The sequence below is a fragment of the Sceloporus occidentalis genome, unplaced genomic scaffold (genome assembly GCF_023333645.1).
Source record: "Sceloporus occidentalis isolate IW3139 unplaced genomic scaffold, rSceOcc1.0.p SCAF_13, whole genome shotgun sequence".
Classification (NCBI taxonomy): Eukaryota; Metazoa; Chordata; class Lepidosauria; order Squamata; family Phrynosomatidae; genus Sceloporus; species Sceloporus occidentalis.
This window is the reverse complement of record NW_028316993.1, coordinates 16,554,508-16,574,169: the sequence shown is the minus strand read 5'-3', so window position 1 is coordinate 16,574,169 and position 19,662 is coordinate 16,554,508. Positions and strand designations below refer to the sequence as shown.

The 19,662-nt window shown below is 44.4% G+C and overlaps 1 protein-coding gene across 1 annotated transcript; it reads left to right on the top strand.

The window, feature by feature from the left end:
• Positions 1 to 9,252: 9,252 nt before the first annotated feature.
• On the top strand, positions 9,253 to 12,905 carry TRNP1 (TMF1 regulated nuclear protein 1). The gene has a single exon (XM_089479168.1). The coding sequence runs from the start codon at positions 9,253 to 9,255 to the stop codon at positions 9,814 to 9,816; it is 564 nt and encodes a 187-aa protein (XP_089335294.1). The 3' UTR covers positions 9,817 to 12,905.
• The last annotated feature ends 6,757 nt before the right edge of the window (positions 12,906 to 19,662 follow it).

The window sequence follows — 19,662 nt, the reverse complement described above, 5'->3', positions numbered from 1 at the left end:
CTATGAGTGGGATAAATATATGAGGAATGAGAGTCCAAGGATGGAGTTACATCTGTATACTGTTGATGAATGCATGGCTTTTCTTGTTCCTGTATGGAGCATTAGCCTATGAGGAAGATCCCAGAATTCCAGAGGAGAAAACCATAGCAGTTAAAATGTGTCAGGCTTCGACAGTTTTGTAGTGTGGATACACCGCAAATACATCCATCCAGAGCTGTGGAGCATCACTAAAAGCAATTGCACCGCTGTTACAAATAAGGCCCCCTCTTCCAGATGTTGAATAAGCCTGTTGTTCTCCAAGCTTGTGTACCCAGCTCTGCCCAAAAAACCTGTAGAAGTTGTGTTTCATTTTAGAGAGGCACCTCTTATTTTATGTGACACAAGTTGTTTTCCGGAGGAAAGACGTACAAGTATTGAGCAGATATGTTCTTCAAAATTAAAATTAAAATCTTGGTCTTCAGAGGCAACCTGAGCACCTCAAAGCAAGACTTATCATCACTATTGAGCTTGTTCCCAGGAGAAAAGATTGCCCATAGGCAACCACTTCTGCTTCTCACTGGTGCTATCTGTGTTGGTGGAATGAATTCCACAGGGGCTCATTATCCAAAACGCATAACCCAGAGGCAGCTGCTACCTAGGTTCTCTAAGGTCACAATGAACAAACATATATTCATGTGAATTCCAACTACATGAGCTCAGGGTAGATGAAGATATTGTTCTTATCAAATCCTGCAAACCTTTAGCGATCTGAACTTGGGAAAGCTACCTTTTGAATTGCAATTCCCAGAACCAGTTCTAAGACTTCGACTGCATGGTGTGATGGTTTGAATGTTGGACTTTGACTTTGGAGATACATTTATTCACAGGTTTTAAAAATCAAAGCCAAAATCAGATGGTGCAATTTGGCATCCCATTCCAGCAGAATCAGAACTAGGGCTGTCATGGCAAGAATAGCCCAGGCCCCGAGATTTCAAGGCTGAAACCTGAGTCCGGTGGGGAATTAAAGCTCATGCTGCCAACCTCTTTCTTTCAGTTAGTCTCAAAGGCGCGGAAGATCTCTCTATGTACTGATTCTACAGATTAACAGGGCTATATCTTTGAATTCTACCCGTTTGGACAGTTGTTGTTGTTGCTGTATGCCTTCAAGTCATTTCTGACTTATGGCAACCCTAAGGTGACTCTATCACAGGCATTTCATGGCAAGACTTGTCAAGAGGGGGTTTGCCATTGCATTTCTTGAAGCGAAGAGAGTGCAACTTGCCCACTCAGTATGTTTCCATGGCTGAGGTGGGAATCAAACTCTGGTTTCCCGAGTTGTAGTCCAGTGCTCAAACCATTATGCCATGTCTTTCACATCACCAGCCTAGACAGCTTTAAACAAGCTGTCAAGACGGATCTCTTTCGCCAGGCCTTCCCCGAATTGAAAACCTGGCCACCAAATTGAACTCTCTATCCCTCTGAGTTTGATACATCCTATGTGCTTGATTTGTTGGTTTTTGATGGTCTTGATGTCCAAGGTTGAATTGATGTTGATTTTAATGTATGATTTTAAATTGTTAATGTTTAATTATGTTTTAGTGGAGGGTGGGCTGTGGGGATATGGGATTGTATGTGGATTTTTAACTTGTAAGCCGCCTTGATTGTCATTGACAGAGAGGTGGGATATAAATAAAAGATTTATTTATTTATTTATTGATGTATTGCATGATGATAATAATAATATAATAATAAACTCTCCTTTAATAATAATAATAATTTTTATTTATATTTCCTGCCTACAGATCGAGGTGGTATTACAACAATAAAAATAACAATTACGAAATTAAAACTACAATGTCATATAAAATACACTCAATACAACAATATACCATTACCAATACAATATATTGACTAAATTGTCATTTAAAATACATATCATTACAAATATGTATGATTTAATGTGTTGACTTTGGTTGGGACTATCAATAGGAATCAAGATGTTACATTGCTATCGATATATTTAGATCCCTGACTTTTGCCAAAATTGAGACGCTCACAAAATTGCAAATGAACGGAGCTAAGAGCACTTCCTCACATCCTGGGAGAACATGTCAACTAACATGTCACTTGGTGCTTCCAGATCCACAAAAGATCACCAGTTTCCCAATATTTAAAATTTGAAGTCTTGAATAGTAACCCAAACCAAGAATCCCAGAGGTCAAGCCTTATAGGGGTGGGCATCCTATCTGCAAACTGCTGTCCCAGGTTGTGGCAAGCAAGAGCTGAGGAACCTTCCTTTAAATCTAGCAAAATAATAATTGCATGGATGCTTTTCCTTGTACTTGAACTGCAGTGTCATAATGCGCACACAAACAGAGCTGTCTTTTTCTTTCAAGCAGGTGGAGCCTGTGCCTTTCTCTCTTTAGGCTTTCTCTCTGCAAGGAAGATCAGCCTTTGAACCAGAGGCACAAAGCTCTTTCATGTGTTCCAAATAACACCCTTCCTTTGGTGAGCTTTGTTCTCCCTCTGTGAGGTTTCTGGCTACAGCTACTCAGCTTGACAACCTTTAAATCATTTAGCAATGACGCTGAGAGCTGAAGTGAAATAGACCTATTTGGAGCTGAATTTCTAACAACAACCAGGACAACTAATGGGATACAAAAATAAGTCACATTTACCATCTCACTAGCTGCATTGCTTTACTTTTTGCACTTTAAAAAAACAACTCCCAAAACATCCATCATTGTGGAATCCATTAAGATGATATTAAAAATTGTATAATCTGAGATTTTTTGTCATCTTCAGTCATAAACAAGGAGCTGGAATAATCCATTACAAATAAAAGTGACAAGCAATGTACTAGTGCTTAACTGTATGAATTTTAATTGGTCAGTATGATACAGGTGGCACCAGATCCTGTCCAACTTTGGAAGCTAAGTAGAGTCAGCCCTGGTTGGTACTTGGATGGGAGGCTACACCAATGAATGCTGTAGGCTAGATTTCAGAGGAAGGGACTGGGAAAACCACTTCTGAGTCTTCCTTGCCTAAGAAAACCTTATAAACCATGGGGTCTCCATAAACTGACAGGCAATTTGAAAGCACATAGATACACACATGATACAACTGAGTGACATACTGATCTGAATGTTAGACTATGGCTCTAGAGACAAGGGTTTGGATTTCCTGCTCAGCCATGGAAACCCACTGAGTCATTCTCTCAGCCTCAGGAGGGCAACAGCAAATCTTCTCTGAACAAATCTTTCCAAGAAAACCCTGTAATAAGTTCATCTTAAGTCAGACACAACAGCAGCGATATGGCTGATCAGCTGGGTATTTTAGTTGATTGAGCCTAGGAATTTTAAATCTTCCAAACTGCATCTAGCAATAATCTAGCTATTATTTTTCTTTCTTTCACCAGCCTTCATTTTTTCCCTTATTTTTATTTTAGTGGCCAAACCGATAGATATAGCATTTTTAACATGTGTGTGTGTGTTGAGAGGGGTGGTGGTGAGACAGGTTTATTTGCTATCCCCTTTTCTCTGCTTTGCTCTTTATGCATGTTCAATAAGGGATTCAGGTGGCAGCTGGTGCTTACCTTGGCTGTTGTAGGCTGGGACACAGATACAATAGGATCAGCTAAAGTTGAATCCCATTCTTTCCCAGGTCAGGCCTTATTGCATCATTTAATGCAGACATTGTGCTGCAGCCTGGCACCAAATGTCTATGTTTCTCCAGCCCTTCTCTATTCTCCTCCCAATGCTGATGCTGCTAAAAACCTTCCAGTTAGGCTGAGAACAAGAAAGTAAAGAGGGGTCTAGCAGCTGTTACCTTATAAAGAGGAGCTTTGTTGTCAGAGTTTCGTTAACAGAGGTAGGGTGATGATATGACAATGATGATGATGAGGTATGTCTTTAGTGTGCGACCTTTAAAGTTACACAAAACTCTTAAATCAGGCTGGCTCTTCAATAAGAATGGTGATGGGGTGTGTTAACGTGTCTGGGAGAAGGCATGGTGGTGAACTATGTCTCCTCTTTTGTATTTGTGTATATATCTATATATCACCTGTGTGTATTGCAGGCGTGGGCAAGGCTGCCTTCAGTTTAGCTAGATACAGCCAGCTGTACCAATGACATTTGGATGCCACGCAGCTCTCTCTCTCTTTCTTGTTCTGATTTCCTGCCTATCCATCCCACTTTAAGCCTTATTAATAAAGGCTTATGTAATCGTGCTATTGGCAGACACGTTGCAGTATCAGGTGGAACATCGAGTGGAAAGGATGCGGTAATTCAAAGAAAGCACAGGATTGCCACCAGAAATGCTCTCTGGTTGACGGCAAGGCAACGTGATTAGATCACTTGGAAAAGGACAGAATATCTCAGGTCACTTTGGAGTGAGGGTCTAAAAACAACAACAGTGCAAGATAGAGGCAGCAATCTGCTATTAAGGATGAACCACAGGGGACTTTCTGCTTTTGTGGTAGGGGGAAAAGCCTCTGAATACTCCCCACCTCTGTACCAGAACTAGAAATAATTACTTTTGGGACTTTGTTGTTGTTGTGTGCATTGAAGTCGTTTCGGACTTATGGCGATCCTAAGGCGATCCTATTATGGGGTTTTACTCCCCCAATGACATGGAAGTCACCAGCTTCTACTACAACTATAACAGAACAGTAGTAACAACAATCATTGGAGGATTGCTGTTGTTGCGTACCTTCAAATCGTTTCTGATTTATCATCCCCTAAGGCAAACCTATCATAGGGCTTTTTTGGCAAGTTAGTTTAGAGAGGGTTTGGTAATGCCATCCTCTGAAGCTGAGAGTCTGTGACATGTCTAGGGTCAATCAGTGGGTTTCCATGTCCAAGTCCGGATTCGAACCCTGGTCTCCCATTTTTCAAGTCCAGTGCCCAGACCATTACACCATGCTGGCCCTCAATTGGAGGATAATGGTTTGTAAAGTGGAAGGCAGTTGGAAAGGAGGAAGGCCACATTACAGGTGGGTTTATTCATACAAAGAAGCCACGGCTGCCCTGAATTTGCAAGACCTGAGCAAGCCATTTGATGATGGTAAATCTTGGAGGTCTCTCATGCATAGGGTTGCCATAAAGCATAGTTGACTTGACAGCAAATTACAACAAACTGCAATCACCATAATGCACTGCGTTGTCTACCTATTCTTGTTACCTAAGAGAACATCTCTCTATTGTTATTATTATTATTATTAATTTTATTTTCGTATATCCCACCTTTCTCCCAATATGGGGACTCAAAGCAGCGAACAAGTATAGAAACCTCCAGGTCCCCCCAGTGCAACTCTATGGTCAACATCTGCCAGAAGCTGACCATAGAATTATACTGGAGGACCTACAAATGTCTAGAGAAATGTTTTCACTAGGAGCTTCTAGGTTCTCTAACACAACTCTATGGTCAACTTCTGGCAGAGTTGCGCTGGAGGAGCCAGAGATTCGTAGAGAGAACATCTTAATCAAAACTGCAAATAATCAAATTTGCAAAAGTTAGCCACAAATGTGGAAGGCCCAACTGTATATATACTTTTTTTCCCCCAGGCAATTCTTTCTTGGTGGTTCCTTTCCCTAGGGCCAGTGTCTTTTTTCCTCCTGCACAAATTGCTATAGAAACACCTTTGGGAAGTTACCACGGTTTCATCCTCTCATCCATAGCCTTCTCTGAACTCCCACAGATGCCACGCTGTTGACAGAGATGGATGAATCTGCAGCCCTTTCATGAGACTGACTCAAGCTTGCAGAGGAAGAACCCTTTCTCCAGGCAGCGTGACAGGAATATGCTGGAATTTGGCAATGTGGGAGAAGGTCAGCCATTTACCAGAAACGCTTTCAACAATGTGATCCTATGCGTATCTACTCAGAAGTAAATCCCTTCATTTTCTACTGGGCTTGCTCCAAATAACTATAATCTTATGCATACCTGCACATACCCAGGATTTAGTTGCTTTCAACTCAATGGGACGTATTTCTGAGTAGCCAGGAATAAGACTGCAAGGCTTTAATTTTCTCACCTACAAAGTAGGGGAAAGCATAGAGATTAACCATTTCTGGTACTTAAATACTGCAAACAGAATACAAAAGGTGACAGTAATATGTTTGCTAAAATGCTAAATAAAAGGTTAATACAAAAATTGAAAGAACCACACCAAAATGGCCAAGAAAAACATTTGTTCTCAGAAAGAACCCCTGGCGCATGCAAGTTTGCTTACTCCCAGCTTAAGTACACAGAAGATTGTAGACTTAGCTGGTTACTTTAACCAACAAAAACACTTTTGGTTAATCTGACTTGTTGTTTTTGTGTGCCTTCATGTTGTTTCCGACTTCTGGCGCTCCTGAAATGGATTGGTCCTAGAGCAGATCAGATTTGAAGTCCCCATTCGCCATGGTTCTGGATCAAAATGGAAACACCTCCATTTCATGAATGGTGGCTGCATGATCCGAATCAATCAGATAGCACAGTGATGGCGAACCTATGGCACATGTGCCAGAGGTGGCACTCAGAGCCCTCTCTGTGGGCACATGTGCCGTCACCCCAGCACAGAGTTTGTCAGTGTTTGTTACTAGAAAGCCAGAGGGACATGGCACTTTGCAATAAATAGGTGGGTTTCAGGTTGCAGTTTGGGCACTTGGCCTCTAAAAGGTTCACCATCACTGAGATAGCGCATTCACACTACTGGAGATGTGGAACATTATTCTTAAAAAAAGAAAAAGACAAATGTTCTCCAATGATTCCCTATGGGCCAGTATGGTTTCTCTATGGGCAAGAATTCTCCAATGTTTCCCTATATGGGAAGTACACTCCAATGGTTCCCTATGGACAAGTATGGTTTCTCTATGGGTAAATATTCTCCAATGATTCCCTATGGGCAGAATTCAAAACTATAGCCATGTTAATCTGTAGAATCAGTATGCAGAGAGATCTTTTTGAGACTAACTGAAAGAACTGAAAGAAAGAAGGTGGCAGCATGAGCTTTCCTAGACTTCAGTCTACTTCCTCAGATGCTTTTGGTGAGCAAGTATTCTCACCTTTCCTATGGGCAAATATTCCCAATGCTTTCCTATGGGCAAGTATCATCCAAAGCTTCCCTATGACAAATATGGTTGCTCTGTGGGCCAGTATTCTCCAATGATTCCCTATGGGCACCTAGTCTCTAATGTTTCCCATTGGGCAAATATGGCTTCCTTATGGGCAACTGTTTTCCAATGTCTTTCTATCGGCAAATATCCCCCAATGCTTCTCTATGGGCAAATATTCCCCAATGCTTCCCTATGGGCAAATATTCCCAATGCTTCTCTATGGGCAAATATTCCCAATGCTTCTCTATGGGCAAATATCCTCCAATGCTTCCTTATGGGCAGATATTCCCAATGCTTCTCTATGGGCAAATATTCCCAATGCTTCTCTATGGGCAAATATTCCCAATGCTTCTCTATGGGCAAATATTCCCAATGCTTCTCTATGGGCAAATATCCTCCAATGCTTCCTTATGGGCAGATATTCCCAATGCTTCTCTATGGGCAAATATTCCCCAATGCTTCCCTATGGGCAAATATTCCCCAATGCTTCCCTATGGGCAAATATTCCCAATGCTTCTCTATGGGCAAATATCCTCCAATGCTTCCTTATGGGCAGATATTCCCAATGCTTCTCTATGGGCAAATATTCCCAATGCTTCTCTATGGGCAAATATTCCCAATGCTTCTCTATGGGCAAATATTCCCAATGCTTCCCTATGGGCAAATATTCCCAATGCTTCCCTATGGGCAGATATTCCCAATGCTTCTCTATGGGCAAATATTCCCAATGCTTCCCTATGGGCAAATATTCCCAATGCTTCCCTATGGGCAAATATTCCCAATGCTTCTCTATGGGCAAATATCCTCCAATGCTTCCTTATGGGCAGATATTCCCAATGCTTCTCTATGGGCAAATATTCCCCAATGCTTCCCTATGGGCAAATATTCCCCAATGCTTCCCTATGGGCAAATATTCCCAATGCTTCTCTATGGGCAAATATCCTCCAATGCTTCCTTATGGGCAGATATTCCCAATGCTTCTCTATGGGCAAATATTCCCAATGCTTCCCTATGGGCAAATATTCCCAATGCTTCTCTATGGGCAAATATTCCCAATGCTTCCTTATGGGCAGATATTCCCAATGCTTCCTTATGGGCAAATATTCCCAATGCTTCCCTATGGGCAAATATTCCCAATGCTTCTCTATGGGCAAATATTCCCAATGCTTCTCTATGGGCAAATATTCCCAATGCTTCCTTATGGGCAGATATTCCCAATGCTTCCCTATGGGCAAATATTCCCAATGCTTCTCTATGGGCAAATATTCCCAATGCTTCTCTATGGGCAGATATTCCCAATGCTTCCTTATGGGCAAATATTCCCAATGCTTCCCTATGGGCAAATATTCCCAATGCTTCCTTATGGGCAGATATTCCCAATGCTTCCCTATGGGCAGATATTCCCAATGCTTCCTTATGGGCAGATATTCCCAATGCTTCCCTATGGGCAGATATTCCCAATGCTTCTCTATGGGCAAATATTCCCAATGCTTCTCTATGGGCAAATATTCCCAATGCTTCCTTATGGGCAGATATTCCCAATGCTTCCCTATGGGCAGATATTCCCAATGCTTCTCTATGGGCAAATATTCCCAATGCTTCTCTATGGGCAAATATTCCCAATGCTTCCTTATGGGCAGATATTCCCAATGCTTCTCTATGAGCAAATATTCCCAATGCTTCCTTATGGGCAAATATTCCCAATGCTTCCCTATGGTCCTATGCTATGGAATTCTGGGAGTTGGAGTTTGTTGTGGGGTCCCGAGCGGAGCTCCCGCTCCGCTCGGGACCCACAACAAACTCCAACTCCCAGAATTCCATAGCCTTGAGGCAGAGCGACAAAAAGAGATTTCGCCCAGAAATCTCTGCAGAAGCCGTCAGAGGAGGAGGGAGAGGCGCTTCCTCCGGGGGCAGCCTCCCTCTTTCCTGGAGGCCAGCCCTTGCCTCCTCCTCCTCCTCCTCCTCCTTCCCTCCCTCTCGCTCCTCTTATAAGAAGGGCTCTGGGAATGGGATGCTCTTGGAGGCAGGAGCCATGGCGGAGGGTCCAAGGAGGTAGCCTTTTGGGGCTCTCAGGAGGCGGCTCCAGCGCCAGGGCTGGGTGGCTCCCGCTTTGGTCCAATTCCTCGCTTGCCGGTGCAGGGCTCCCGGTGCGAATCCTGCGCCGGAGGCTAGAATGACTCCTCGCCAGTCGGAGGCTGCAAAGCAGCAGCAGCAGCAGCAGCAGCAGCATCGTCCCGAGGAGGAGGAGGAGGAGGAGGAGGCCCCGAAGAGCCGGGCCTTGGCGGTGTCCCCTTCTTCTCCCGCTCCTCCGTCCTCCTCGTCCAGGGCGGCCCTGGAGCTGGCGGAGGCCCGTCGTCGGCTGCTGGAGGCGGAGAGCCGGAGGGCCTTGGTCTCGGAGCTGGAGAGGCGGGTGCTGCAGCTCCACGGCGTCTTCCTGGAGGCCGAGCTGCGCCTGGCCGGGCGGGCAGAGAGCCTGGGGCGCCTGGCCGGAGGGGTGGCCCAGGCGGAGCTGCGGATGGCCCCCGGCGCCCTGGCCGCCCTCCTCCGCAGGCCCCGGAGTGGCCTCCCTTTCCCCAAGAAGGGCGCCCTCTTGCGGCGCCTGGCCGCCTCCTCCTCCTCCTCCTGCCTCCCCTGCCAAGGGCCCCGCGCCCCGCAGTCGCCCGCCTTCGCCAGGAGCAGCAGGGCAGTCCCTTCGGAAGAGCCTCGCCAGGGAGACAGGCAGGCGGCGGGCAGGTGACCAGAGAAGAGCCCCGGAGGGACTACACTCCCCAGCATCCCCAACCAGGAGCTGCAGGCACACATCGGGGGAGGACCTTGGGAAGGGGACGCTGTTGGACTACACGCCCCAGCATCCCCAGCTCACCCCAGCCGCAGGGCCAGGAGCTGGAGGTCTGGACTCACATCTGGACTACGCTTCCCAGCAGCCCCAGCACCTGGCGACCTGGACTCATCTGGACTATACACAGCTGGGCTACAGTGCCCAGCATCCCCAAGCTGCAGGAGATGCAGGCCCATCAGGTGAGGACAGCAACCTACTAAGGGAAGGGGACACTGTTGGACTACAGCTCCCAGCATCCCCAACCGTAGGAGGGTGATCTACTAAGAGCTTGGGAAGAGGACACTTGGACTACAGCTCCCAGCATCCCCAACCGTAGGAGGGTGATCTACTAAGAGCTTGGGAAGAGGACACTGTTGGACTACAGTTCCCAGCATCCCCAACCATAGGGGGTGAGCTACTAAGAGCTTGGGAAGAGGACACCGTTGGACTACAGTTCCCAGCATCCCCAACCATAGAGGGTGATCTACTAAGAGCTTGGGAAGAAGACACTGTTGGACTACAGCTCCCAGCATCCCCAACCATAGAGGGTGAGCTACTAAGAGCTTGGGAAGAGGACACCGTTGGACTACAGTTCCCAGCATCCCCAACCATAGGGGGTGAGCTACTAAGAGCTTGGGAAGAGGACACCGTTGGACTACAGTTCCCAGCATCCCCAACCATAGGGGGTGAGCTACTAAGAGCTTGGGAAGAGGACACTGTTGGACTACAGTTCCCAGCAACCCCAAGCTGCAGGAGATGCAGGCGCATAGGGTGAGGATCTAGAAACCTGAACTCATCTGGACTATAGACATCTGGACTACAGTGCCCAGCATCCCCAAGACAGGAGCTGCAGGTTCACAAGGTGAGGAAGGTGATCTGGAGTCTACTAAGAGCTTGGGAAGGAGACATTGTTGGACTACAGTTCCCAGAATCCCCTGGTCAGAAGAACTGGCAGACTCACAGCATGGGAAGGTGACATCTTGGACTACACTTCCCAGCATCCCCTGGTCAGGAGCTGCAGTTGAGTTGGCCATTAGCTGATTCACAGGGCGAAGGGGGTGATTTCAATCCTACTGAAAGCTTGTGAAGGGGACACTTTTGGACTATGGTTCCCAGAATCCCCCGGCCAGGAGCTGTAGTTGGAATTGGTTGATTCACAGGGCGAAGGGGACACTTTTGGACTACAGTTCCCAGATTCCCGCTGCTGGGAGTTGTAGTCCAATTGGCAGAATCACAGGGCAAAGGGGGAAACCTCAACCTTCCTAAGAGCTTGGAAAAAGGCGACCTTTTGGACTGCAGTTCCCAGAATCCCCCAGCCAGGAGCTGTAGTTCAAAAAGCAATGTTTCCAAATGCTCTTGGCAGCAGTTCCTCTCCCTGCATCTAATGCTTGAAGCCAATGTGTCCTTTCTGACCCATTGCACTGGCAGGAGGCTGGTCTGGATGACCCTTGGGATGACCCACAGTCCAGTGACCGCCAGAAGTTGCCGGTGCTTTATGCTCAATGCTTATAGGATTCATTATATATGAAATATACGCAGCATCATCATTTAGGTCAATAGCCATTTAAAGTCACACTCTCTCAGCCTCAGCGGATGGCAATGACAAATCTCCTCTGAACAAATCTTGCCAGGAAAACCCTATTATGGATTCTCCTTGGGGTTGCCGCAAGTCAGAAAGGCACACAATAACCAACAATAACAACACTGAAAGATAAACATTTTAGTGCTTTTAAAAAATGTAATACTCAATGATTCATGTATTGCGCTTCTGTGCCTCGCTCTGGTTATTCTTTAATTAGAGCTCCTTTGAAAACGATGCATCATTTAATATCCATAAACTAACCATCGTAAAGTTGGATAAATAGTCCCCACGTTGTCATTAAACCTTGCAGATTTTTATTCCCATCTTTGTTTGACACCAGGGTTCGAAATCCTGCTCAAACCATGGAAGCTTATGGTGGTTGGGGGATTCTGGGAATTCTTCAGAAGTCCAAATACGTCCACAATCTGTCCTGAAAACTGTTCTTGGGGGAGTTAAAGGACAGATGGGGGTCTTGTGGTGTTTGGTTTGCAGGCAATGAGAACAGCGGCCATCTGCTTTGCAGAAATTTATCTTCTTGCATCCAAATATATGCAACTCCAGGTCTGGGAAAGCTTCCATTTTGGACACATTTCCGCTTGCACTCTTCCTAACCGGCCAGATTTTATTTTTAACCCCCCCTTTGACTTTGTCCTTCCTATACTGCTTGAACTCACGGATCTTTGAATCCGATCATCTTCATCATCATGATCGCCATCAGAACAAACTGTGTTTTGTGTTGCTTTTGGTGTGTCTTCCCCGTTTCCTGCCAAAGATGTCAGCTTGCAGTCACTCATCCAGAGAGAGGGATTTGCGACGCGGAGATGGAGGTTTATCCGAATGTTGGTGGACGGACGTGACCTTCACTTTTGCTCACTTTTTGTTCCATAAGGACACATCTGTGCCAGTGGGATGCTGGCATTGCTTGGCTATGGATCTCATCTCTGACTTGCCACCCTCGCACTTTGAATCACAGAGATCTAGCTTCGGGAACGCTGCCTTAATTTTTCCTTCTTTTGCATAGGAACGCTTCCATTTCCCATCAAGGAAGAATTTCTAAGGAACTGCAAACAAGCCAAAAGGGGCTCCTGAACTGCCCCATCTCACCTGCTTGAACTATTAAGGCCTTGAGGGCCACAAAGAAGGAACTTGTCTACCAATGATTGTATTCTAACTTTTCCATCACTTCTCCATTGCACTTACGGACCTGAGTTGGGAGGTGTTTTTCTTCTTCTGAATGCACAGGGTCTGATAGACGTTTCTCATGTTGAGAATCTATCTTGGGTCTGAACTCCAGTGCAGAGTTAATGCAATATGACGCCACTTTAACTGCCATGGCTCAATGCTGTGTAATTCTGGGATTTGTAGGGTTTTTAAAAAGATATTTAGGCCTGTTACAGACTGCCAAAATAAAGCTGCTTCGGGTCTCTTTGGAAGTATGCTATTTAAATGATGCATGCATCCTAAGAATCCAGAAGCTGCACCAAAAGCTGCACTCTGGTGCTTAGGAATGGAGTGTGGCTTTGGTGCGACCTCCGGACTCTTAGGACCCATGCATCATTTAAATAGCATACCTCCAAAGAGACCCGTAGCAGCTTTATTTTGGCAGTCTGTAACAGGCCTTAGACTTCTCTGTCAAAACGCTTTGGTGCACAGCATGCTGGTTAAGGGTTTCTGGGAATTGTGTAAAACAGGGATTTTTCCAAGCTTTGCTTCTGAAGCCATCTTCTGAAGCCATAAAAAGAAAGCAATTAGCCATTTGCTAATAATTTGCATGATACACCAACTTAGAGAATCAGTTAAGAGTAACAATTTCACCTTGAAACTCTTAAATCCCAGCAGCCCATAGGATGGAGCTATGGCAGTTAAACCAGTGTCAAACTGCATTAATTCTGCAGTGCAGATTGGACCTTGGTTATAGGGAACAATTTGTCAGAGATGTCACAGCACATGTGAGGGCTAATGTCTCCTCCCTGCCAGTTAGGTGATGGGGACTGTTGAAGGTATTTTTATAGCACTTTTAATGTAGGTATCAATGTTTCTCCGCCACTTGAATTCCACAGGGAAGGAATTTGGGGCATGGTATCCAGTGGATATTGTGTGTCCTTGATTTTTTGCAACCCAACAGGTTTGGGCGTATGGAGTAAAGATGTCTGAACTTTGTACATATTGCTCTGCTTTTAGGCCGCTTCCCTAAGGGATTGGGTTGAATCACTTTAAAGCATGGGGTCAATATACACTGAAAATGCTGACACAAAGGTTTCTGTTAGAAAAGACTGTGTTATCTAGAATTCTGCAGTAAACTCCTTGCTAATCGTGTAACAGGAATACAATGTGCAGCCTAATATGCTAAGCAATAGCAGATCATATTGCATAGCAATCTATTACACTAGAGATTTTCTCATAGAATTTTGATTGGTTTTCTTTTCATCCAGAGAAATAGCCATGTTATTCTTTTGCAGCAAGCACAATAAAGTGTCTGGTAGATATTAATGTAAGGGTTGGTTTTGCAGGAGCTGGAAGGTTAGAGAGGGCTGTATAGGAGACTGGGTAGAAAGGGGATATAGGAAGGTAGTGAGGACGCACAAGAGAGATCTTGAAATTTATGTGTCCAGTCATTTTGGGTTGGTCACATATTTTAAAAGGGACTAGAAAACTTCCTTCAAATAAAAAGAGATTGTGAGATTTCGGGATTAGGATAAACCTACCGCACTGAACACATTGGCTGCATTTGCACTACAGAAATAATGCAGTTTGACACAGCTTTAACTGCCATGCTTCAATGCGACGGAATTCCAGGATTTGTAGTTTTGTGAGCTGTTTCATCTTTTTCTTTCTAAGAGCTCCGACAGAACAAACTGGTGTTCAGACAAGACAGAGGACAGGCCATGCAGGAACTCTCAATCAAAGCATCCCCGACAGAAGGCCATCCAGCCTCTGTTTAAAGACCTCTAAGGAAGGAGACTCCTCTACACTCCGAGGGAGTTTGTTCCACTGTCAAACAGCCCTGACTGTCAGGAAGTTTCTCCTAATCACATACATATCTCTTTCAAGCCACCTTTTGGGAGAAAGCCGGGATAAAAATCTAATGAAGAAATAAATACTTGGGAGTAGTTTTGTAGCCTGAGAGAAGCTTAAGTCACCAAATATCCTAACAAGCAGAAGTCTGGATAAACAGATTTCTTTCAACAGAATTGCGTTTATAAAGCAAATCTGGAGAAATTGGGTTTGGATAATGTGTGTGCCTGTGTGTGAGAGAGAGTCACAGCTGGTAGCGTCCATGTCACTGTGGCAGAAAAGCAGTTCTGGGATTTAGTCCAAACTGTTACAAAGCTATCCAAGCTATTCCCAAACTAGGTTCACCACTTTTGAAGTTTGAATTAAAACTCAGAATGGATTTACACTGACATGGGAACAACCAGCCACTGCTTTGCAGAATCCCCCTTCCTTTATGGTTACACTCAGTTACAAGAATGTCAAGGCAAGTTTACAAAGGCTTTAACTTTTCTGCTCTTTGTTCCTTTGGCATCAGAGGAATTTCTGTAAGGAGTTGAGATGTGATTTTTTCATGCACCTTTCTCATTCCGTCCAAGGAACTTGAAGCCAGGCCATTGCAGGCACACAGATAAACTGCAGTGTTCTAAAAGTGCAAAAGACTGCCTTAGCATGGAGGAGTGACAGCAGGTCTGTTATGTAATTGTTGCCTTCCTTATGTTCCTGGTGGAAGCGGCATGAGGACTGTGTTAAAATTAATGTGCACACTTCACCACAGGCACTTTCTGGAAGGGAGTGCATAGTTTATACCAAAATAAATATTTTATTTCATTGCAAATCCAGGCTCTTTGACAGTCATTGCGGGGAAAGTGTGTGCATGCATTTGAATCTGTGGAGGATGGGGGAGAGGTGGGACCACTAAGCCAAGCCAATCCCTGCAGATGGGTGATAATGTTTTGCCGGTGAACTATAAGAAACAATTTGGGAATCATGTTTTCTTACACACTGAGGCACTAACCTTATACACATAGGCCCACCATACAGATCTCCCAGAGAGTTATTTCTGGCACAATTGGCCAACCAAATATGACAGAATATTACAATGTGCTCATATAAGGCTTTCACATAATTCAGCTCTTTTGCTATTGTCATGGAAAAGGAGGGAACCATGGCAGTGGTGCAATAGCACTATATGTGAAGGCTTTCATGGCCAGCATCCATAGTTTTTCATGAGTTTTTCAGGCTATGTGGCTATGTCCTAGAAGAGTTTGTTTTTGACGTTTTGCCAGCATCTGTGGCTGGCATCTTCAGATAATGCACATTTTCTAAATACACAGTGTAACTCACAATGGCGCATCAAACATGAATGCTGAACATTGGCTAGGATGCTATAAACATTGATCCACTATAGAACAAAAGGGAACACTATTTTGTGGAGCGAAAAGCTTATCTATAATCCTTTTTCAGATCTGAAGATCCATAAATCTCAGGACCAAATTCAAAGGGTCGGCTGGCCTTTTAGGTTGAAAGCTATTTTGTGAATGGGTGGCAGAATGTGATGAAGCTATGGTACTATGAAAAAATAATGACTTTCTGATGGGCCATATTTTCCCAAGCTAAAACTGCCCCATGAAGCTGCTGCTTATTGCCATGGGGTAAAAATGCAAATGAACATAACAGCTTGAGGAGGACTTGGATAACAAAACAACGCACCTTTCATCTTTGGCAAGGACAATCCTGATTAATCATCTTTTCCAGATAGATTTAAAAGGTCCCAGTTTCTTTCTCCTCCTCTCACTTTCCCCCTTTTTCCTCAGCTTACTTCAGTTGTTGCAAACGGAGTTCAAAGTGAAAAGTAGATTTCACTCTGTTAATTCAGCAGGAAGAGCCAACATTGTGTAGTGGTTTGTCTGAGCGTTGATCTATGACTGAAGATCAGGGCTTGATTCCCTGCTCAGCCATGGAAACACACGAGGTGGCCTTGGGTGAGTAACACACTCTCAGCCCAAGAAAACCCATGGTAGGGTTGCCATATGTCCGAAATGATGTGGAGGCACACAACAACAAACAAAAACTCAGTAGGGTGAAGAAGAGAGGAGGGGAGGAACATTGCTCTTCCCAGTAGAGTCAGGAAAAAGCAAACTGCTGCAACCTCTTCTAGTTTGTGTGTTCTTCTGCCCCCCCATCTTTCCCATACTCTGATGCCGCTCTGCCACGAGTCCTGATTTTCATCTGTGAAATGTTGGAAGATATGATACAATAAAAAGTCTTAGAGCCTCAGAACCACGACTCTGGCTCAGCCCCCACCAGTTGTGATTAAGCCCTTTGTCTTCTAGAAAAGCACAAGTCACGTCTGAAGTCACGTCTGTTGCTGTTTTTAGGAAACCAGGCCTGCGTAACATAGTCTGAACCATGCTTACTCAGACAAACGTCCTCTTCACTTCACTGGGAACATGCATAGGGCTGCAGCCTACAGCCTTAAATTGCCTGCATTTAAGTCATTCACATAACTACTGTTCTGTAGGCTGAAGTCATTGTGGGTACCCTGTTTCAGATTTAAAATGCAATTTGTTACTAAGGCTCCCCATGAGGAGTTGAAGCAACACTTAATTAAAGCAGGCCAGGTATTTTCTCTTGCTATTTTAAAGGAAAGGTCTCATACACACACACAGCAAATTATATATATATATATATATATATATAGAGAGAGAGAGAGAGAGAGAGAGAGAGAGAGAGAGCAAGGAGCATTTCCAAAAGCTTTTTTAGTGAACCACTTCAAATATACATATTTGAAGTGGTTCATTTAAAAAAGCTCCGTGCATGATTTCCCATGTAGTCCCCCCCTTCTTTTTCTTTCTCCCCCTTAACAAGTGTAGCGGCTTTCCATTTCGATGCATCATGGGCACGATGCGCCAACCTGTGCATCACCCTGTCAATTGGCACAGTAAAAAGGCCAAGCAGAGACCTTGTTCCCTGCTGAGTCCTGCCTCCTTCATTTGTTCACTCTCATTCAAAAGCTGATTCTTTCCAAAGGAAACCTCCTGCTCCAGACTTCATTATATGATACTGGGTAAATAATAGTGCATGAGAGCCAGTGTGGCACAGTGGTTTGAGTGTTGGACTACAATTCTGGAGACCAGGGTTTCTCAGCTCGGCCGTGAAACCCACTGAAGGATCTTGGGCAGGTCACATTCTCTCAGCCTTAGGAGAAGGCAATGGCAAACCTCCTTTGAACAAATCTTGCCAAGAAAACCCTATGATAGGTTCACCTTAGGGTCGCCATAAGTTGGAAATGACTTGAAGGCTCACAACAACAGCAACAGCTGAGAGACACCCCCCCCCCAGAGAAGGAAATCCCCCCCTTCAAACTGAAAAGTATTTGAAATGTCATGACATTTTTAGATTTTCAGGCAGAATAATCTGAAGATGCTGCAGGCTGAACCTGGTATCTTTTGCAGGCCAGACTATGCTGCTCTTGCACTGAGCATCAATCACTTTTTCTAAACCCATGCTTCCTCTCTCCACAAAGCCCAGGTCTAGAGGAGGCTGATAGACGATAGCTGGGTTGGTGCTAGCATTGGACAAAGTGAGGCCAGGGTCTTGGGCAGCAGCAAATGAGGATGAGGGGGTTACATATTTCATACCCTTCAAATGTTCCAATTTGGCAGGGACAGTCCCTACAAATCCTCTGTCATCCCACTTTTTCAGTTACTCTTAAACAGTCCCAGTTTCTCTCTCCTCCTCCCACTTTACCCTTTCCCTCTCGCTTTGTTCAGTTGCTGCAAACTTAGTTCAAAGCACAACAGTAGTTTGCACTCAATTAATTTAGCAGAGAGGAGAGAAAAGGAGAGGATGAACAGAGTTTTGCCTTTCCCTGTAGGCTCAGGCAAAAGCAAACTGCTGTAGCTTCTCCTAACTTTTCCGCTTTATGAATAACTTTGCCATCTTGACCACATCATGACATTGCTTGGCCAGATGTGTCCCGTTTTTCATCTGTGAAATGTTGGAGGGTAAAATGCTATCCTTCCTGAGCTGCCTGCAAATTTCTAAAGAGACCGTGAATGCCCTACATCATGAGAGATTTGAAACAAATCTTAACTGGAGAATAAAAGCCAGTAGGAACGGGGAGGATATCTCCATTATTCCAATCTTTGGGTCTTTAATGAAGAGAATGAATTTCTTTTCTTTTCAAAACCGGTCCTTTTAATTTTTCTTTAATTCTTTTAAGTAGTCCCCCCCAATAACTGAACCAAAAGCTGATTTGCAAATAATCGCTCATGGGGTGGGGATGGGGGGGGGGAGAATCAGTGGTTTTCAGACCAAGCTGTGCATTTCATACTTTTAACTGAAACCCTCTGGGAGATAATGCATTCCTTCTCCTATCTGAACCCCCTAAGCCGCTATTAAAATTATCCTTTCCACTCTGCTTTTGGCCAGTGAGCTCTGGATGAGATTAGGGCAACAGCTAGAACAGAGCAAACTCCCTTTGCCTTTCCCTCTTTCTCTTCTTAGTAGTTGCACCAGGTCTGGGAAGTGATGTTACAGAGGGCTAAAAATTCACATGTACATTATTGAGATTCCCTTGACTTCATTGGGTGCATGTGTCTACTTGGTGTTAGGTTTTAATGAGCAACAACTGAGCATTCAGTTTACTTTCCTTTAGTCAGTTGGTGTTACACAAATATAACAGTAAATGATATAATTAGTGGAAGAAGCCATAGATCCTAACACCTTCCCAGGCAGCTGCAACTATATCTATAACATGCCAAGCTGGCCAAGCTCAGTTGCCATTTTTACTATCCTCACCCCTACCATCAATATGGGTGAACTCTAGTTTACTAATGATCATTGGGCCTTTAAATGTGAAAATGATTATTGTGTTCATCTTATGACAGAATATGTTAGAGTACCAGGTGGCAACTTTCTGTTTGACGCATAACTGACACAAGAACATTAACATGTTTGACTTCCAGAGATTAAAACTGCCCAAACTAATGAAGTCTATAGTCTGCAGTTTTTATATCTCTTCTTCTTTTATGTTATTTAGCCAGTCTTGGTTAAAACTGAATGTTTTGTCACACTATTTTGTAAGATTTTATGAGACCACCTCGAACTGGCCTCTTGTAAAAGGGGCAGATGACTATAGCTCCCATCATCCTCAGCCAACAAAATTGTTGGCTGTGCCATCCTGG

What these genes read in the sequence shown, in the direction of transcription:
- TRNP1 (XM_089479168.1), top strand. Translation starts at nt 9,253, where the DNA reads ATGACTCCTCGCCAGTCGGAGGCTGCAAAGCAGCAGCAGCAGCAGCAG.